This window comes from Aulonocara stuartgranti (assembly GCF_965226115.1).
Source record: "Aulonocara stuartgranti genome assembly, chromosome: 6".
NCBI classification, from domain to species: domain Eukaryota; kingdom Metazoa; phylum Chordata; class Actinopteri; order Cichliformes; family Cichlidae; genus Aulonocara; species Aulonocara stuartgranti.
Genome location: NC_138944.1, coordinates 38562454 through 38583894, shown reverse-complemented (window position 1 = coordinate 38583894; position 21441 = coordinate 38562454). Strand labels below are relative to the sequence as shown.

Sequence of the window (21441 nt, the reverse complement as noted above, 5' to 3'; positions counted from 1 at the left end):
TTTTTTGTTAACCAGGGAGATGATGGAGGACAACTTGGTGAACGCCATGGAAACTATTGACAATGACCTGGGAGGCAGCCAGTCAGCAAAACCAAACTTACCGTCCCTGATGTTTAAAATTGCTTCAAAAAGTAAGTTGACAAGTGGAGACAGAAGGTGATTTTTAAAAGATAAAAAAAAGGAACACTTTTGGCTAACTTTTAATTTGAACATTTGCTCAATAGATTGTCACTAATTTTACATCAGGCATTCTTGTTCTCTTCAGGAAGAAATGTAAAAATGGGCAAAGTATTTGAGGACAGACAATAATAAAAACTTGCTCTTGTTTGTTAGAGACAATATTTATGTAAGTGTGTGTGTTTTGTGTCAGGATATCGAACAGTGGACGCCTTGTTACAGCGGATATTTGAGGCTGATCTGGACCCTGAAGATTTTGCTGAGAATGACGATCCTGAAGCTACGGGCAACGAGAATTTTGCAAATCCCTTATTCAGCCATGCATAGGCATTTGTAAACATGTATGAATGGATACAAACTGTAGTCATTTTACACTTTCAGAAATGTTGAAATCTGATGTTTATCCAGTGCAGTGTGTCAACAATATGATTGGGTGCTAATCAGTCTTATCTAGTGTTAAATGTTCATATTTCTGTCCTGTATCTTTGTGTAAAAATGCAAGAAAACCAGAATTTTCACATAAAGAATTCTTGCACAGAAGCCTGATTTGTTCAAAAATGCTTTTAGACCTTTGTTTTTTGTTTTGTTATATATTCTATATATATATATATTTTTTTTTTACATATTTTCAGTTTAAAAAAATGTCACTAGGCTTACAATACAAGCATAATGCGAAGTATGTGTGACGAATCACACTTTTCTGTTTGCCAAATTGATATACAGGTCTGGGTTTTCAATTGCCAGGAGACTGCTACTTGTCTGACTACATTTGTACCAAGTGTAAAGAAGGAGGGGAGATAATTTATTTGTTTTTGTTTTTGTTGTCTGTTTTTTTTTTTTGTTTTTGTTTTTTGGAGGGGGTGGGGGGGATCCCATAGTTTCAGTGAAAGGAGCTCTTAATATTTCAGCATACCAAAACATTTTCCAAAAATTTCCTGCTCGCAACTTTTTGGTTGGGAATAGGGGGATGGTTCCTTCCTGTTTCAACATGATTGTGCACCAGTGCACAGGACTAGGTCCATGGAGACATGGCTGAGTGAAGCTGGTGTGGAAGAACTTGACTGAACCGCACAGCTTTCTGACCTCAACCAAAAGAACACCTTTGCCATGTTTACACTGGAGACTGTGAGCCAGGCCTTCTCGTCCAGCATCAGTGTCTGACCTCACAAAGGTGCTTTTGGAAGACTGGCCAAAAATTTCCATAAACACACTCCCAAACCTTATGGGAAGCCTTCCCCTAAGCTGCAAAGGATTGGAAGACATCATATTAAACCCTGTGGATAAAGAGTACGATGTCACTCAATGATTATATGTGTGTGAAAACCGACAACAGATGGCAATATGTAAAATTGGCAAATAAGGCCTCTGTTAATCTCTGGAATATGCTGGAAAATATGTTGATGCCCCTTGAAAAGTAGAAAGAATGACTTCATCATTCTTTCTTACTGTAATATGTTCTTATGTGTATATGTACTCTGACCTACCCAGATAAACATTTCATGAACAGTCACACATACGATAATTAACATCTGCATTAAAAAAAAAAAGAAGATTGGATTGTTTTGGAGTGTGTGTGTGTGTGAGAGAGAGAGAGAGAGAGTGAGTATGGATAGATAGATAGATATAGACAGATATATATCCTGTTCATCATCCCCCTGCAAATGTAAAGTTACTGTATGTGTTGTTCTCTATTTGCGTTAACAAATTTGTAACCACCACAGAATACACACATTCACAACTAAGTGCGTAATGAGGTATTTGAAAAAGTGCTCTGCCTGCAAGGCTAATTAATAAGAACCATAGTTAGTGTCAACCAGAACTATTTTCTTTTGCTGCCTAATGTATAATTCCTTATTGCTGCAAAGAAAAAGGAAAGATTCTATTTCCAAAGTAGGAGATGACCATTAGCGATATGGTTAGCCTGCCAAACCTAACGTGTTAAGTTGTTGTGATGTCTTGCAATGGATGACAGGTTGGTGATTGTTTCATCTGTCCTCAAGCCCAACATTCACATCAAAACAAATCAGGGAGTCATAGTTTATTTATTAGCTAGAAATATGTTCACTTTGTAGCTCAGTCCTGTGAAAAAGAGTTTTTGCTGTGCTTTATGCAGTTCTGTGAAAAAATAAGTACAACCTTACTGCTTCCATAAGAATTAAGAGGGTTAGGTGCCAGCCACGTCCTGTAAATGCACTTAATTTAATGATCATTAGTAAATGTGAGCACCTCCTATAAAAGTTTGGTGGTCTTTAGTTTGCTGGTCTGGAGCAGGCGCGTGGCTGTCCCAGTAAATTCACCCCAAAGTCAGACTGTACGATGCTCAAAAAACAGACCGTACATCTCAGATTCTATAGGCCTTAGTTAGCATGTTAAATGTTAAAGGTCATCGGAGTTCAAGGTTGCCAACAGAAAGCCCCTTCTCTCTAAAAAGAGTATGCAGTCAATGAGTCAGCCATAAACTCTTGATGATTCTAGGTGCATCTAACCACTTAAGCTGGACTGAAATTGGGTGATGCAACAGGACAATGATCCCAAGCACACCAACAAATCGACAATTAAATGGAAAGAAAAAAAGAATCGAGGTGTTACAATGTCCCAGTCAGAGAGCTTAACCCAAATTCTATGGCTTGAACTACACATAAACAAATGTCCACAAGGTTACAATTTACATACACTAAAATTGATTGACAAACGTTGCAGTTTTGGATGAAGAATTGGTTGTTACATTTAAAGTGCTTCTAATATTTTGTCTTTAGGAATGGGAGCTTATTGGCCACTTCTATTCAAATAAAGATTATTAAGAAAAAATTTGAATCCCTAAAAAACTCCGCGACAGCAGGGGGCGGTGTGAGTGGCACTGCAGCTTAGACATGGCGACGCCAAGGGGGTGTGCGTGTATGTGGTGCTGATGCTGAGAGATGGAGGAGAGGGAACGGATTTATCTCAGCCCTCTGGTGTCCGGACGGAAAACAATACTCAGGTAAGAAGAAACGGATTGACATAAGCATCAAATGACATAAGGCATACCAAATTTTCAGATGAACTGTGTGATCAGGCTGTATGTGTGTGTGTGTGTATGTGCGTCTATGACAGTGTTAGTGGGAGAGTGTGAGGCCACAGGCAGGATGTCGGGTCAGTGAATCGTAATCGTTCGTTACTGTGTGTGTTCCTACACACACACAGCTTTATGTGTGTGTGTGTGTGTGTGTTTATATATATATATACAGATATGTAAAAGCAGAAGGGTGGGATTAAACAGCGCTCATTCAACTGCCACTGTTTGATAATACATAAAAGACTGACTGTAAAAATAACAGCCTGTATGGTCACAGCGTTAGGTTGATTTTCAAAATAAATGTAACATTATACAACAAGACATTGACTGAAATGTATATTCTCCGGGTACTAATTATACTCATACACAAACAAACTATAAACCCGGTATGAGTGTAGAGCTGCAACTAATGATTATATTCATTTTTTTCTTTATTCTTTTTTCTGTTTTTTTCCTGTAATGACAAAAATGAAAACAGTTCACTTCCCAAAGCCCACAGTAGTCGCTTTGTTTGAAATGGTTATCATCCATTTGCACTGTAAAATTTGAGAATTATGTGTCAAAGGGGTTACAGACATTTCTCTCCATAGTTTTGCGGCATTTGGCTGAATCTAAGAATGGAAAATAGCCCTGTACACTTTATAATCCATCTTCCTTAATTTTTTCTGTTTCTGAGCTTTGTCACTTTAGCCCTGCAGACATTTTGCTATTTCTCTGAAAGGTGTATTTTGGCTTTTCAGCCTACTGATTGCTGCCTTCACTTGCACTGACATTTCTCTTAACCTCCTGTTGAGGGTTCCAGTGAACAGCCACCAAAATGCAAGATCAGCACTTTTAATCAACTCCAACTCCAATGTGAGGAGAACTCTGATCACTCTATAATTACTCCTTTATTTATCCAGTTAAAAATCTCATTGAGATTAACATCTCATTTCCAAGAGACACCTGGCAATAATAAAGCCAGAGAGTGTCAAATAGTGCTTTATTATTGTTGTATATACACTGTATATGCAGAATATTGCCAAAGATATTTGCCCATCCGCTTTCAAACATATATTACCAAGAGTGCCATCATCCCATTCTTAATCGATAAGGGTATGATGGTCAGACACTGATGTTGGACAAGAAGGTCCGGCTTGCAGTTTCCACTCTGTTCTGTCTACATATATATATGTGCCTGTGTGTGTGTGTGTGTGTGTGTGTGTGTGTGTGTGTGTGTGTGTGTGTGTGTGTGTGTGTGCCTGTGTAGGGGTGACTTCTGTGGTTGCATAAAGACATGATGAGAAAATGGCTCTTGGCTCACAGTTTACAATGAGCTCAGTAAATATTTCCCTGGTGAGTTTATGGTCCCTATCTATTATTGGAAGCCTTGCTAAACAGAACATTAAGTTTTTTTAAATTATGGAGAAAAGAGAGAGAGCTAAGTTTACTCAGAGCTGGAGAAAGATATTGGATCTATATATGATGTGTTTTGATAAATTATGTATTTTTCACTTTGTGAAGCATCCTGCAGAACAAACTACGGTATACTAACTCTGTGTTATTCAAATGTTGCATGAAAGTTCTGGGTAGTTTTGTTGCGGATGAACAGGTCAGTTTGTGTTAATGGGATGAATTCACAGTAAAGCTCGGTGTTGGACTGATGCACAGTGGCTGTGGTGCTCATGATCAGAGTTGGGTTGCATCAAGTGAAATAGAGATTCATTTAAAGCTGATGATCCTTAGATTAATTTACTAATTTCAATCGTTATACTGTGTCTAGTATAAAGACAATGTACAATATACTGTTAGTGAGAGAAACAGAAGTAAGCCGAGTTAGCTGTGAAGCATCTGCTTACATCTTGTTGAATCCAGCTGTGTAAATCCACAAAGAGCAACTGGTCTGCTGATCACAGCATGTACACTAAGAAAATCTACTAAAGCTTATTTCTGTCTAGCCCTGGAGGCCTACTGTACTAATATCATAGTTGTATTATATTAATGTAGCAGAAGGTCCAATTACATATGCAAAAAAATAGGTGGTAGAATTGTCCTTCAAGGAGATACTTTTTGCTTTCTTACTTTGAGTACACTTCAGAGCCTGTACTTTTTCACTTTTACTTGAGTAAAGACAGTGATTCAGCACTTAAACTTATTGGAGTATTTTTTTAACACAGATCTCTGTACTTTGACTTAGGTGCAGAGTTTGTGTACTTTTGTCACCTATCACACCTGCTCATAAAATCCATCACTGGAACTGGAAAACACAAATATCTTGAATATTTTAACAGAACCCATCTGTAAAGGTTTAGCATCTGTTTTTGGTATATTGGTAACCATTATGGTGAATAAAAGTGCATCACACACCGATGCACTGATGTAAATTGCTATCAAATGAACTGCCGTTTTGTTCATTAACGCGAGGAAAGCGTTGACGAGGAGGAGCTTTATTTTGAAAGTAGTGGCCGGATGTTGTGTTTGGTGGGGATGATTTGACGCTGGGGAAGGCAGCGCTGCAGTGCGGACAAACAGCCTGGAGCCGGAGAACCTGACACCTGCAGACCGTCCCTGTCAGCCGAGCCGGGTTGTCCTGAGGCGGGTTTCGGGATCTGGTTTTGTCCTGAGTTGGAGTTTAGGATCACATCCAGGAGTAGGCAGAGAGGACCAGTCCGCATCATCCTCCTCCTCCTCCTCAGCTGATGCAGCGGAGAATCGGAGGAGGATCCGGACGTCAGCGTGGATTTTATTGAGCGTTCCGGGGCTCTGAGCGAAAATAAAGGCTGCTATTGTGTGTATGTGTGTTTTTTTTTTTGTTTTTTGTTTTTTCATTTTAATTAATTAATGTATTAATTAATTTATTTATTTATTCTTTGGACTCTGCCTTGGATGGGACTAACGGTCTGAGGATGGACCGTGTCTGGTTTGATATGAGGCACCTTTGTAGAAGAAATAAATGGTAATTTAATCCTGCGGAACCCTGAGGCCCAAATTCTGGCCCCACGTAAGAGGAACGGTGGGTTTTCTGGATCAGGACGTTTTGTGCCGAAATAAAATCCCAGATGAAGATTCCCAAAAGGCGGAAAAGGAGCGGACGGTGCGCCAGGTAGGCCTGATCCGAACTAGCTCTCTCGGCCCATACAGAAATCATTCAGTGGGTGTGAGTGTTTCGCAGAGATACGCTATAACGAAAGTGGCATGATGGTAATTAGACCAGGACCGACGGGGGCTCTACAACTGTAATTATATTTATATTTAATTCAGAACTTGTCCAGGCCACATTGATTGATCAGCAGGATGTGATGGTGCGCATGCGCACGGAGCATCCATGACTGTGCACTGCAGAGAAGAGATATATACAGAGGGGGGAAAACGGGGTGGTAGTGGGGGGTTAGACCTAAGCGGAAGCTCCATTCAGTGTTTAAGTCATTTAGTCCAGGATTATTTTCCATAGCATAAAGAATATATATCTAGTGGTTGTTCTGTGAAGACCAAATATATATGAAAAACAAAAATAAATATAAAGACTAATATAAAGACAATTTACAGTATGCTGTTAGCGACAGGAACGGAAGTCAGCCGAGATAGCTGTGCAGCATCTGCTTACATCTTGTATAAATCCACAAAGAGCAACTCGTCTGCTGATCACAGCATGTACACTAAGAAAATCTACTGGAGCTTGCATTAGAAATTATTGTGAGTTGTTGGTTATATTATTATATTTGTCTAGGTGTGGAGGCAAAGTCACTGTGCACTGCAGAGAAGAGATACACAGAGGGGAAAAGCACATGCTCGTAGTGGATGTTCTGTGAAGACCAAATATATATGAAAAGCAAAAAAGGCAGTTCTTGAGAAAAGAAACAGACCTGCACTCTTTGCATGTTTTATTAGACCAGGCTTGGCGAGAGCTGCCATCCCTCTCTATCACTGTCAGAGCTTTCCTTGCTAATGTAGTGTAATAAAACATAAATTTCTTGTTTGTCTTAAACAGGTAATGCTGCCACCGCCTTTGGTAAATCTGTTTGGTCTTCAGAGGTCAAGAAACAAACAAATACTTTCAAAGCAAAATCTTTATTTGAAACATAATTCATTAAAATGACCATCTTTATTAGTCTTTATTCCACAATTTGCAGGTCTTTACCTCTCAGGACTCATACATAACACAACAAGCACTCAAACTCAAAGAGCCAGTGTCAGCTTGCCTTGATAGCTGCTCTCCCATCGACTGATCAGCGGTTTATCCACAGTGAGCATGTGCAAATCACCAAAAGAAGCTGCTGGTCTCTCAGCTTGCTCAGCTGGAGACAGACATGCCTGTAAAATGAAGACGGCTAAAGTTTACTATGAGTTTGAAACAGTCAGAGCTTTCAATGACAGTAGCTGACTGTGGCCACAAGATGCAATGTAAAGGATGGATGCAAACCATACAAGGAGCTCCATGACAGATGAAAGGAGAGAAACTGCTTTGACAAAACAAGCTTCTCCTAGTGATATGCACAAGTGTCTTTAAAAGAAAAAGAAGAAAATATATATATATATAGTCGCAAAAGTATGACGTCACAACAAGGTGATTGGTCACTTGCAATGTTGAACCTGGAACAACATTTATTATGATGGTGTGGGAACAACACCGACACGAGGATATCAAATCGTGCATCTGTAGTCAGTCTTTTCATATTATTCATTTCATGTTGTCATGTAACTCTGTTTAGACTTGGGACATGCTTCTGCAGCACCATCTGCTCATAGAAACACTAAAGGTCCTGTTTAATCTCATGAAACTGTACTGTGATTTAATGTCAACCTGAATACTTTAAGCTTAGTTTTAAAAATTCTGTATTGTCAGAAAACTCACAAAAGACACATCATCATCAATAGAATTCCTTGCAGGTGCAAAGAAAGTGTATGTTAATTGTTATACTGACTCTGTGAGGTGGACCTTTGGAGGTGCAGAAGTTCAAAATGCAGGAAACTGTAGCAGCTTATTAGCTATGTTCCACCATCATTTCCATTCTTAACTAATAGAGTTGCTAAAAGTTGTGTGAACCTTTTTCCAAACAAATTGTTTAAAAAAAACAAAGGCAAAGGCTCGTGATTGCAACTGGCACAGCAAGAAGTACATTGTAACAGGAGTTTCTACCTTTTCTGTTGTCTATAGGGGCACATTGATAAATTACTCTGGGCTATACACTGTTTTCACTGTAGGAGTCTGAAAACAAAGTGCTTCCAAGTTTTTAGTCTATGAAGGGTTTAAAGTGCTGGAGTTGGAGAAAATTAAACAACCCACCACTGAGCAACATGACTGTTGTTATACATGGCTATACATTGTTGCAACCAGCAAGTGAACTTGGGACAAGATTGACACGGTAAATGAGTACAGTTTTTCGCATGTTAGATTATTTCGCTGCTTCAAGTTTTCAAGGTTAACATGGTGTATATAGGCCCTTTGTGCCCGACCCTCGTATTATGTCTGGTCAGAAGACTGCAGCACTCACTGCTTCTTCTCTCCTGGTTAACTGTACCCTCTGTTTTGGCTTGTAGGCTAACAAAGGAACAGGAAGGGTTTTGCCACACTCAGGATTTGTTGTAAATCTTAAGGTTTTCCAGGAGCTCAGAACTATGGTGAGCTCTGACCAATTTTATCCAACTCAGACTGGAATGATGCAAGCCCAGCTTCTGGCAGAGCACCCCTCCCTGTCCCACCCACTAGCAGATTAATAGAGCTGTAGGTGACGAAGGAAGAAAAAAAGATTGAGGTTTAATAAAAGGTCTGTCTCTCCAATCTGCTGCTGAGACGCTTGAAAACAGCACAGTTCTCTCTTTTACACTTATTTCATGCCGCAGTGCAGATTATTAGTGTTAATGTAAATAGTTAAATGCTACGGCGAAAAAGTAAGACATAAGACAATGTTGTATCTATGACATATGATGGTACTACATGGTACTATTTGATAACTGGCTGGTGATAGTAACCTATTCAGATCATTCAACAATATCTGACAAAATAATGGTATAGCTTCATATAATAAATATAGCATAATGTAATTTACATATTTAAGATAATTGTACCAAATCTAAAGTATACCATAAATACTATACTAATTTATGCTTTGTATCCACTGTGCATCACATAGTGCTTTTGATAGTATATTTCCAAAATGGATTTTGTTACACATTGTCTGTTCTCATAGTCTGTAGCAATATATTTGACTATGGCACTATAATAACACGTAATGCATAGTATCGCAATTCTGATTGGCCATTTACTCTGCACTGTGCTTACTGTCGTCCAAGACTATTCCAGTGTATCCGGGGAGACTGTGTGGTCCCACCCTCTGCAGTGATTGGCGGCTCAGCAGTTTGTTGAGGCCTGCAGCAGGTTTCCCTACCTCTCCAGTGTTACAGTGACTCCCAGCTGCCTGGTCTCTGTGCAGCTGCTGCTGTTAAACAGATCTGTATCACTGTAGGTGCAGAGAAGCCTCCTCCCCACCTTCCCAGTCTGTCCAGTTTTCTATCAGAGTTGGCCTGACTGAAAATGCAGTGGACACGCTCCCTTATTATCTGCAGTCCGCCTGAGCTCTGCATGCACTGATGAAAGCCCATGGCATTGCATGCAGAACAGCATGGTTTGGGGACTCACATGTATCACTCTGAACTTAAGATTTCTTCTATGGATCCACTGAAAGCTGATAACCATTCATGGCAGATATCCTGTATAAAAGCAGAGAAAAGCCAGAGTTCTGTTCAAGTTGAATGGCTGGAGAACACTAAGGTAATGGCTGACTACATGAATTAAGTTTTTGGCAGTGCCTATTAGACTGATGGTCAGTGAGCTGACAATATTTAACAGGGGAACCACATCCTCCAGTCACTACTGTTAATGAACTGTGTTGCCTAATTCAGACTTATCACCTCCTGAAGCAGTTCACTGCTTTGACAGTGCAACAATTCACTCAGCATCGATGAGTCCCTGCACTGTTTGTAGATCTGTCCCATTTGCAACGATCAAAGCATGGTTGAATCTTGCAACAATAACAGGTGATATTGTATCAAACAGACAAAAAGATCTGTAAGGATTTGTTTTTCCTGGAGTAGTTTTCTCAGGCAGCGCTCACTCCAAGGTTGTTTTGTGCCCAACAAGCTCCTTATGATCTTGCTAGTCTCATGAAACTGTTGCTAAGCTTAAACGCAAACACATCCGGCGCATTGTCAGATACCTCATTCCAATTGCGTGATTTATGGAGTTTTTGAGAGCAGTACTGCCAACCCTTATTTAATTTCCTAAGGTCAACTTGGATACTTTCTTTGAAAAAAAAAGAGTTTTTTGACCCAAACAGTAAATCATGTTATTAGTAACTGCATTATAAATTATTCTGGCAGTCCTATATGTGTGTATGTGAGAGAGAATTAAACACAGAAGGTGAAATAGATAAGTTTTATAGATTCATTTTTATTACCTAAAAATGTCTATTACTCCAAATGTTAAAAGACCACTTAAAGTAATGCAGTTTGCACATATTTCTTAAAATTGAAGTGAAAAGTGTTCCCATGCCATACTCGTGGTTGTTAGTATTTTTTGTTGATTAAATCCATCTTGTTCTGATCTACAGTAAACATTGCAAGGTGTTGGCTGTTGGGCTGTTGCAGCATCTGACCTGCAGCTGCAGTCAGGATAAGAATACAGCATTAGACTGCTTCCTCTGCAGACATGATATTTGCTCCAGTTACTGCAAATACCATCACGCCATATGTCCGTGTAGGTTCTTAGTCATCCAGGTCATGGTAGTCTTCAGAGCTTGAGAAAACAAGGCAACTGGACCGCTTTAGGTTTGCAAAGATGTTTCCCCTCTCTTCTGAGAGAACTAAAGAAGCTTCTTGGAGAGGTAAAACATCTTCTCAAACCTAAAAAGTCCAGTTGCCTTCTTTTCTCAGGGTCTCAAGATCACGCCATACCCAACCCCTCTTGCACCCCGCACCCCACTGACCTGTACCCTGATCCAGCTGAAGAATGGCTTCTAATGGCAACCAGCCACCTCTAATGCCTGTTGTTATACGAATAATATAATAATGTTGCCATGACTGTCAGCAGCAGAGAGCTCTGGTTAGACTGGGAAAATCCCGGTAACAACATTGTGTGTATAAAGTATTGACTGTCTTTTCTTACTTCCTTTTTCTCCTCTCATCCTCCCTGCTCACAGATAAATGGCTCTTTTAAGTTGGGAGCTGCTCGTGTTCTGTCTAGCTGGCAGATGCAGTGCCTAGTCCCTGGCCTCCAGGACAACGCCAACATGAACGGAACATCCGAGCAGGCCGACATCCTGCCTCCAAACTGCATGGTCAAGGATCGATGGAAAGTGGTGAGTCTGGAAAGCTCCCATTCCCCCAGTTCAGTTTCACGTTCTGCAGTAGTGCGTTTGAAAGATTTGGGTGTCTGATTTCCCCCATACAATTTTGTATTTATATTTTCTTAGCTGGTATGCATATTTGTTAACTGTTTGCTATCTATTCTGATTTCATCCAAACCTTCTTTCCCCCAAAATTTTAAATAGAAATAAAACAGAATACAATCCTATATTCAGCAGTACAAGGCAAATGTTAAACTATGCATGTAGCATTTTGCATTACATTTTATTTGATTAGTACTTGGGAGCTGAGGAGACCAGCAAGAATTAGAAGCAAAACATCACGTATCATTTAAATGTAAGCTTTTTCCATGTATGAACGATACATGATACACAGTAAACCATTTTTAAACAAATTGTATCCTTTGTTCTGATTTTATTTTCATACAAAAATGTCTGTATCAGGATCAGAATATGTTCTGTTGTTCTGGTTGTGATAAAAAAAAAAAAGAAATCCCAAAGAAAAACACAAATCCTTTATAGACGATATTAAAAAGATGAGATGACTGTCGAATCACTGATGCCTCATGTTCAGCTAAATAAATTGACATTTAAACTGGCAAAGAATTCAAACATTTAAACTCGAGGGTTTAGTGGAAAGACAAACTTTTTTTAAATTTTCTGTTTGAGCTTCCTTTGGATTCTGAAGTACAAGGTTGCTCGTGTCTCAGCCAGTCAGGTTGCAAAATGAAGGCTGTTTGCACTTTACTAATCAATCTACTGTCTCCACTGAGCTGCAAAGACCCAACACATCATGAACTAAAGATAAAAAAGAATGAAGAATGAAGAATGAAGTCTTTTTGGAGGTTACAGTATGTTACTTTAAGATAATTAAGAGCTCTTTGCCCTGCAACCTGTGTTCCAGCTAAAGAAGATTGGCGGGGGTGGGTTTGGGGAGATCTATGAAGCCTTGGACTTGCTTACGCGGGAAAATGTGGCCCTAAAAGTGGAGTCAGCCCAGCAGCCCAAACAGGTGCTAAAGATGGAGGTGGCAGTGCTGAAGAAGCTGCAAGGTAAGCGCTGCCAAACCATCTCCTACACTGATTGCTTTGGGCCAGTGGTCCACAGCGGAAGTGATTAGGTTTAATTATTAGGAAAACCATAACTGACTGCAAAGACGTTGTTTATACAAGCTTCCAGTTGTGGAATTGTTAGTGAGTAGAATTCAAGAATGTTTTTTAGGTCCAACTTTCAGAGTGTGATTCATCACATAAGGTGTTTTTAGCAGCAGGGCGGTGACCTTTCAAGAGTCTTTGTCTTGTAACCCTCGTATGCTGCTACATTCCCTCTTCTGCTTCACACTTGGTTGTCTTGGACTTGTGTTTCACTTTGTTCCTCTGATTTTCTGTGAACTGTTACCAGTACATCTACAAGCTGGCACTGAAGTGGCAGGTGAAGTGGTGGGAATGGGAATTAGTCCCTCCAAGTCTGAGGCCATAGACTAAGCCAAGAAAGGGTGGGGTCCCCACTTCAGCTCAAGGACAAATTGCCTCCCCAGTTTAAGTTGTGTCGTGGGTGTCGCGAGACGATTTTCACATCACATCCTGTGTCATGAGACACAATCTCTGTGGCGTGTCGGACGGCTTTTTGATTTTTGTAACTTGTGCATTGTGTTGCAGTCGTCGCAGCTGGCTTGAAGACACAAGTGTATGATCATCCTGGCTATTTAATCAGAATCCTGCACCAAAGCTCAAAGAAATACTGACACACAGAGAGATAACGCAACAGTTTGAAAACCTGTTTGTGGAAACACTTGACTTCTGCTCCTCCTTATCAGCATGTATGACGTGATATTGTCTGAGTGGCGACAACTATTGTCTACTGAATACTTAAACATCCGTGTGATAATGGTGCGTTTTTAACAAAGCGATCACTGTGGAGGGTGTATTGGCACTTTTATAATCTCTGAAAAATAGGACAGCCCTTTATTGTGATTGCATATGTTCAACAAAATTTGGGTGTTCCACACTAACTGTGCAGATATTAAATATGAATAGTAAACAGCAGGTTTAAAAAAAACCATGAGAAACATACACAAATATATTTCTCACTGCTCACCGCCACACCTGCATTGCACAGATGCAACCATTTATACCCGCTATTAAGGTGCAGGAAGCCTCTGTTGTATTCTCCTAAACAATAGGTGTTGCCACTCAGACAATATCGTACGCACTGATGAGGAGAAGTCAAAACTAGAAGCCAAGACTTTGTCAAGTGTTATTTTGTAAAGTTCTCTCCACAAACTCAGGTTGTTCTGTTTTTAATTTATTTTTTCAGTGTTTATTTGATAGAAAGAGTAAAGAGTGACGGGAAAGTGGAGGGGGAGAGAGGGGGTAAGACATGCAGCAAAGGGCTGCGGGTCAGATTCGAACCTGGGGAGGCTACTCCCAGCCGCACGGCATGTAGGCACCTGCTCGTCGCAGTGAGTTAAACCAGCACCCACAAACTCAAGTTTTTAAACAGTTGGAATGTCCTCCCCTTAGTGTTAGTATGTCTCTGAGCTTCTGTGCAAGATTCTCAGTAAACACACGATTATACACCCATTGTGTCTATTGTGTCTAGCGACACAGGATTTGATGTGAAAATTACACCACTACACAAGCAATGTGGCGAGCATAAAAATGGCCTTACGTTGGTCTGCTGTGGTGATGAGGGAATTAAGCATAAAAGCGTAGCTGTTGATTTACTGATCAGTGTGCATTCCTACCCTCCACTGTGGTTGCAAGCTTTGGCTAGAGCTTTCTCCGAAGTGTGGCTGGCAAAGAGGATGAGAGGGGCTCAAAATAGAGGCACTATTCCTCCACATTGAAGGAAGCCAGTTAAGGTGGCTCGCATATCTGATATAGATGGGCACCTCCTGGGTCAGGAGCTTTAGGCACGGGAGAGTAAATCTCTCAACTGGCCCAAATAACGTGGAGGAAATGGCTATTGAAACATAAAATAGATACATCTCTGAAAGAATTTAATCCAATATGTAATTTTCAGGGTGCTAAATATATAAGTCTTTGTAAATCTGATTAGTTTAGTAGAACAATATTTGTTTCGTTGAAGTTGTGGTACATTAGGAAAGTGTTTATTAGCCTCCTCTCTCTTCTTTTTCCCTTCCAGGGAAAAACCATGTTTGTAAGTTTATTGGCTGTGGGAGAAACGACAAATTCAACTATGTCGTCATGCAGCTTCAGGTGAGTCACTGTCTGGATGCATGTCAACCACAGTCTTTTACTGGGAAGCATAACAGTGTAGAGGGACACATAACACACAGTAATAAGGTAGATTATTGCTTTAGCATTTAAAAAATTCTGCTTTGAGGAAGCACACCAGGAGGAAGTCTTCATGTTGCTGTCATGTTAAGATCTACCAAATGTATAGGTTTTACAGTCTTAAAAAAAAGCTTCAATTCAATTCAATTCAATTTTATTTATATAGCGCCAAATCACAACAAAAGTTGCCTCAAGGCGCTTCATAGATACAGAGAAAAACCCAACAATCATATGACCGCCTATGAGCAAGCACTTTGGCGACAGTGGGAAGGAAAAACTCCCTTTTAACAGGAAGAAACCTCCAGCAGAACCAGGCTCAGGGAGGGGCGGGGCCATCTGTTGCGACCGGTTGGGGTGAGAGAACCTGCTGGAGTGCAATTACATTAATATAACCCCTGCTTCAAGGATTCAGCATTTGGTATTATGACTTCCTGCAATGTAACCAGAAAAAATACATAAAATAATGAGGATAAGTGTAATTGACCTTTAATAAAGTCATAGCCAGAATGCAAACAGATGAATTTACTGGTGACCACCTTTTAATGTTGCCTTTGCTGATAACAGCACAGAACAGTCCCAATTTATTTGAACCTGGTGTATTTCTCATTACTGTTGCCACTGTGTCTCCTATGAGTCATATCCAGTTTTGCATTTTCCACGTTTTTATTAGATTACTTTTTTGAAACCTGATCTTTACACATTTCAGCCTGACTAAAAGCAAGCAGAAATTAAGTCCCGCTGTCTTGTCACTGTCCCTCACCCAGGGTCGTAACCTGGCTGACCTGCGAAGGAGTCAACCCAGAGGAACCTTTACCATGAGTACCACCCTGAGACTTGGGAAGCAGATCCTGGAATCCATTGAAGCCATCCACTCAGTGGGCTTTCTGCACCGTGACATCAAACCGGTACAGGTTTCATGAAAAATTCTGCAACCTTGTGTTTCTCCTGTAGACTGAGTTCCTGAGTTAAAAGTGATTTTAGGTAGAGATTATTTACTGATATTAACTTTTGATTTTTCTTGCCCGGATGTGTCAAAATGGTAATGAATGCTTTTCCCCTAAGCTATAGTTTTCTGCAGGCCAAATATAGGTCCAGTTTCTGTAATACCAGTAGAACAGTCCAAATGTCTGCAATTTGGTAACAATTTAATATAAGTAGCTGAAAGTTTCTCAATTTAAAACGTCTATCTGGTTTCAGGTGAACTTTGATACTTTAGATCTTTAGGTAATCTAAATATCAAAGCAAGCCAATAAAACCAGAACAGAAGGGGTGTTAATAGGATGTCGGATGAATAGATTTTTATGTAAATGAGCAGAGGTAGAACCAAAGTTAGAGGACCCATATACCCTTCACGTTTCTTGTGTGCAGATGCTTTTAGATTAAACTAGTTGAGTGATGCACTGTGTTTTATTTCTGCAGTCAAACTTTGCAATGGGACGGCTCCCCTCCACCTACAGGAAATGCTACATGCTGGACTTTGGTCTGGCAAGGCAGTACACCAATACCACAGGAGAGGTCCGCCCGGTAAGACACTTAGTCTGTGAAAGCGAACCGTACCAAAAGCTGAAGCACAGCACTGAAGCTCATCTATTACAGTGGAGATATTGTTGGAGAGAATATTTGTAACTCAAGGTTCATTTGCTAGTTTTTGCTAGTGTTTTTTCAAAGAACAGCAATTATTATAATAAAGTCACTAGAGGTTTGGAGAATGTATGGAGAATTATTCATGCATATTGGATGTTAGGGAAAAAAAATAATCAGAGGTAGGACATATATCCTTATTTTGACTCTGCGTATACTCCAAACCTAAACCTAAACAACATAGTAAAATAATTTCTCAAGTATCTTTTTTTTTTTTTAGCGTTTTCTTACAACTTTGTTATTTAATTTCTTATTGTGGTCCTACACACAACACATATGTCATTTCTTTCTGTGTTAGGATTCAACTTTATTGTCATTACACAGGTATAAATACAGGGTAACAAAATACAGTATGCATCTAATCACAAGTGCAAGAGCAGTGAGTGCAATAGGAGCAGATTATATGCCGATAAGGGTAGTATAAAAGGTGGGAATAGTTATGAACAGATTATGTACAAATAAGTCAAGTACACAGGTGCTTATGTTGCTATACAGAGAGCAAATGTACAGATGTAGTTATGTATACATATGTACAGATATGTACAGATGATCTGTATAGCATACAGACGGACAGATATACAGATGTATCAATGTGTGGTAAATATATGTACAGTAGTGGGAGTATGGTGCTATGAACAGACTATAATAGTGAACAGTGTACGCACTATAACAGAGACTATGCTATATCAGTGTCCTAAACTATAGCAGTAACCAATATGAGATAGTTTCCTTTAAAGCTGCAAAAAATACCAAAGTAAATAATAAAAAACTACACAGGTGCACAGACTCAGGCAGACAAATGGGTGTGTTTGCTGCACTGCAGTACATTCTCTCTCATTTCCTGTGAGTCTGTACAATATCGGATCAACGATTTGCAGTACTCAATAACAAATCTCAGGGATTCATGTGATAGTTTGCTGTAAACTGACAGAAGTGGTTGTTGGGCTTCTAAACAGCTTTTGTATCGATCAGGTCTCTTGGTATTTGTAGTTTCAGTGTGATCAGACACAGCTGCTGCTTTTAGGTTCTCTCTTGCTTTTTTGTCTCTCTACCACACTCAACACAGCTATTTTTAGATCAGCGAGTATGTATAGTGCTTCCATTTGCTGTCAGCTTGCTCCTCGTCACTTTATCTCCTTACTTTCATTTTTTTCTCTTTTCCTCCTCTCCTCATCCTTTTATGGGCCCTTCTTCCTTACCTCTCCTCACCTATTCATCTTTTAACCAGCTCCCCTGTTCTTCTCCTGCAGTGTTGTGTTCCTTCTGTTGCAGCAGTCAATGAATATTTGATGCTGTAAAATGCGTCACTGGGTGAGAAACGTTAGCCCCCCCCCCCACGCACTTTCTCTCTGTCACTTCCAGTCTCTCCACCCATCATCTTTTGTCTCCCAGTCTCTCTCTCTCATTCTACAGCTGAGTCAGCTTCAGTGCAGTGATCTGAGCTCGCTCTTTCTCACTTGATTCACCCCTCCCCCACTGTATCTTCCTGCCTTGCTTCCTTCTTTCCCCATTACCCCCCTCTCTTTAACCAGTCTCATTGACTACAACATGATGGTAATTTTGTAAATCATGGTACCCTATAATTTCCAGATTTGGGGGTTGGTGTACCTGTTAAGTTGCTACCATATGCTTGTAGTATCTCTTGGTTTCTAAGTCAGAGCTACCCCTCCTATCTGGTTTCATAACACCCAGAAGACAACAACAAAAAACACTTAGCTGAGACTTCACCTACTTACAAATGCAGTGTATGAAGTACACTCAGTAATTTCTCAAAAGTGTCATTATTGTTTGCAACAGCTCTTGTGTGTCCAACACTCATTGTGGGACTGTTAGCAGAAAGTTGTCATCACATCTTTTTTAGCCAGACCTACCATACATTAATTTTCAAAAATTTGACACTTGATCTGAAAGTGAACATATCCTGATGAAACACATGCTCAGCAGATACAAACAGCAGCCTGAATCTGTTCTTACAATTTGCACGTATCAGCACAAGCGTTATTTTTTCATCTTGACTGTTGAGGTTGCTACGTAGTGACAAAATTTTTCACTTGCGGTATTTGGAAACTAAAGTATGTTGAGTGAAGTCCTCTGTAGAATGAACCGGTTGTCCAGTGAGGCAACCTGTCCAGCTGCTTGTGGATCAGGTCACTCTTTACTGTGAAATTTTGTATGATGTTCACTCTCTACTGATCACCTGCCATCAGTTTTTTTTATCAAAGATTTATGTTCTGATTTTTTTCTTGTTTTCTTCTTATCAGTTCAATGTGATTTATGTTCACCTTTTTTATGTTTCAGTGTTGTGTTTGTCTTTCTTACAGTTCCTTTGGATTTATGATTTTGACGTGCATGCCTCCTGTTTCTCCATCATCTCCATGGTTACCCAGGGATGTGAGTGGTTTCTATAGTGACAGATGGGTCACAGCCACATCGAAAGCTACGCACCAAAGTGAAAGCTGAATTAAAAAAGAAAAGGAGCAAACATGACATAATGTCTACTAAGAGTTTTCTAAAATCCACATATAAAAATAATCATGATCGTTACAATAACTGTAATGAACTGTGAATGTGCTAGAAGCCCTATCAGAAAATGGTCTGGCAGCACAGAGAATTTAGGCACTAAATTATACAACTTGTACTTGAAAGTGAAATTCAGATTTGATTTTTGTCCGGGAAAAAAAACCCTAGATGGTGGACAAAAACCTAAGTATACGGTAAGTCAGTTCTATAAACTAAAAAAGGACACAATATAAATTGTTTTTTCAAATTTATGTAGGTCATGAAGCCATCATGAAATTTCTGTTTTTATGGGTATTTTAATTTGTGTATTTCTACTTGTATTTATCCATGAGTTTCCCTCCCATGTAAGGTAGGACATTATTAAAAGAGAAAATATCATGTAGATTTTATGTAGATAACAAATTTTTGCACATACATGCAAACTTTGATGGGCTCGTCAGTGATATTTGAGGGTTCAATATCTTCCCCAAGGACACTTTGACATATAGACAGCAGGAGTTCCATCTTCTGAGTAGAAAACAACCTGTTCTAGATCATGAGAAATAAAAAACCAAGAAAATTTGTGACTGCCATAGATGACAATTGAGTCAGTGAGGAGTATAATGGGCCCATCCAGGAGTTGTGACTGAAACAACTGATAATACAACACATAGTACAACGTGAACTACTAAATCCTATGTCCCTTTCTGCAAATTGCTAACAAAAATGTCAGGGTAGTTTCAGACTTCTACAGTTGACTTCTACTTATTTAAATGTGTATAATTTAAAACTTAGACATTCATAAAAAAAGAGTGTAGTTCACTTTATGTTTTTGTTAACAAGTAACTTGAAAATGGTCACTGTATTGAATTTTTAAATGTTAAATGGACTTTTATCCACCTGTCAAGTACAGTGGTGTGAAAAAGGTGTTTGCCCCTTTCCTGTTTTCTTCTTTTTGTCACACTTAAATGTTTCAGATCGTCAACAAAAAAATATATAAGACAACGATAACATCAGTAAACATAAAATGCAGTATCTAAATGAAGGTGTTTATTATTAGGGGGAAAAAATCTAAACCTAAATGGCCCTGCTTGAAAACTTGGTTGGGCTGCTCTTAGCAGCAACAACTGCAACGAGCAATTGTGATAACTGGCATCAAGTCTTTTACAGCACTGTGGAGGAATTCTGTCCCACTCATCTTTGCACAACTGTTGTATTCCAGCCACACTGGAGGGTTTTCGACTATGAACCACCTTTTTAAGGTCATGCCACAGCATCTTACCTGGAGGTCATGACTAGGCCATTCCAAAGTCTTCATTTTGTTTTTCTTAAGCTTTTGTGTTTTGGCTGGTTTGCTTTGGATCATTGTCCCGCAGGCAGAACCCAAGTGCGCTTCACCTTGAGGTTACAAACAGATGACCAGACATTGCCCTTCAGGATATTTTAGTAGACAGCAGAATTAATGTTTCCATTTATCACAGCAAGTCTTCCAGATCCTGAGGAAGCAAAACATCCTCAGACCATCACCACCATATTTTACTATCGGTATGATGTTCCTTTTCTGAAATGCTACATTACTTTTATGCCAGATATTTGTCATATCAGTCCACAGAGTATATTCCCAAAAGTCTTAGGGATCATCAACATGTTTTCTGGCAAAACTGAGACAAGCCTTTGTGTTCCTTTTGCTTAGCAGTGGTTTTCGTCTTGGAACTCAAATGGCCACAAAGGCCATTTCTGCCCAGTGTCTTTCTTATGGTGGAGTCATGGACGCTGACCTTAACTGAGGCAAGCGAGGCCTTTAGTTCTTTGGATATTGTTCTGGGATCTTTTGTGACCTCTTGGATGAGTTGTCACTGCGCTTCTGGGGTAATTTAGGTTGGCTGTATACTCCTGGGAAGGTTCACCACTGGTCCGTGTTTTTGCCATTTGTGGATAATGGCCCTGACTGTGTTTGGTTGGAGTCCCACAGCTTTAGAAATGGCTTTAAAACCTTTTCTGGGCTGAGAGCTCTCAGTTACTTTGTTTCTCATTTGTTCCTGAATTTTTTTGGATTGTGGCATGATGTCTGGCTTTTGGGGAGCTTTTGGTCTACTCCACTTTATCAGGCAGGTCCTTTTTAAATTGATTTCTTGATTGAGAACAGGTGTGGCAGTAATCAGGGCTCAGTATGTCTAGAACAACTCAACTTAGCTTTCCAAAGATGTGATATAGATTTTTATTCTGACATTTCAGAATTATACAAAAAGGCCCTTTTCAGGGAACACAAAATGGGTTAACAATTTAAAGCTGTTCCGCAGCAATGGAGGTTGATCAAGCCTTAAAAGCTGGTGCTACTAATTCCTACAGGTGTTGTAATTTTTCTAGATTACTTACAACCCCCTCTGTCTGTATAAAAGCAGTGGTGGAACACACTGTGGTACCATACCCT

General features: G+C 39.7%; 2 protein-coding genes across 5 annotated transcripts in view; both read left to right on the top strand.

Annotated features, from left to right (window-relative positions):
- tpcn3 (two pore segment channel 3) overlaps positions 1-1919 on the top strand; it is a 32439-nt gene extending 30520 nt beyond the window's left edge. Inside the window, exons 18-19 of the mRNA XM_082536488.1 lie at positions 16-131; positions 371-1919. Coding sequence (XP_082392614.1) covers positions 16-131; positions 371-504 — 250 coding nt within the window. The 3' untranslated portion in view covers positions 505-1919. The remainder of the gene's footprint in view (positions 1-15; positions 132-370) is intronic.
- Positions 1920-3055: 1136 nt separating this feature from the next.
- The window catches only part of ttbk1a (tau tubulin kinase 1a), a 52457-nt gene continuing 34071 nt past the window's right edge, over positions 3056-21441 (top strand). Inside the window, exons 1-7 of one of the 4 annotated variants that reach the window (XM_082537530.1) lie at positions 3056-3157; positions 11407-11565; positions 12476-12623; positions 14719-14792; positions 15635-15775; positions 16290-16394; positions 18810-18902. In XM_082537530.1, the coding sequence (XP_082393656.1) occupies positions 3086-3157; positions 11407-11565; positions 12476-12623; positions 14719-14792; positions 15635-15775; positions 16290-16394; positions 18810-18902 (792 nt within the window). In that variant the 5' untranslated portion in view covers positions 3056-3085. Of the gene's footprint in view, positions 3158-5681; positions 6315-11406; positions 11566-12475; positions 12624-14718; positions 14793-15634; positions 15776-16289; positions 16395-18809; positions 18903-21441 lie in introns of those variants that run through there. The other 3 variants (XM_082537532.1, XM_082537531.1, XM_082537533.1) reach the window with 3 other exon arrangements.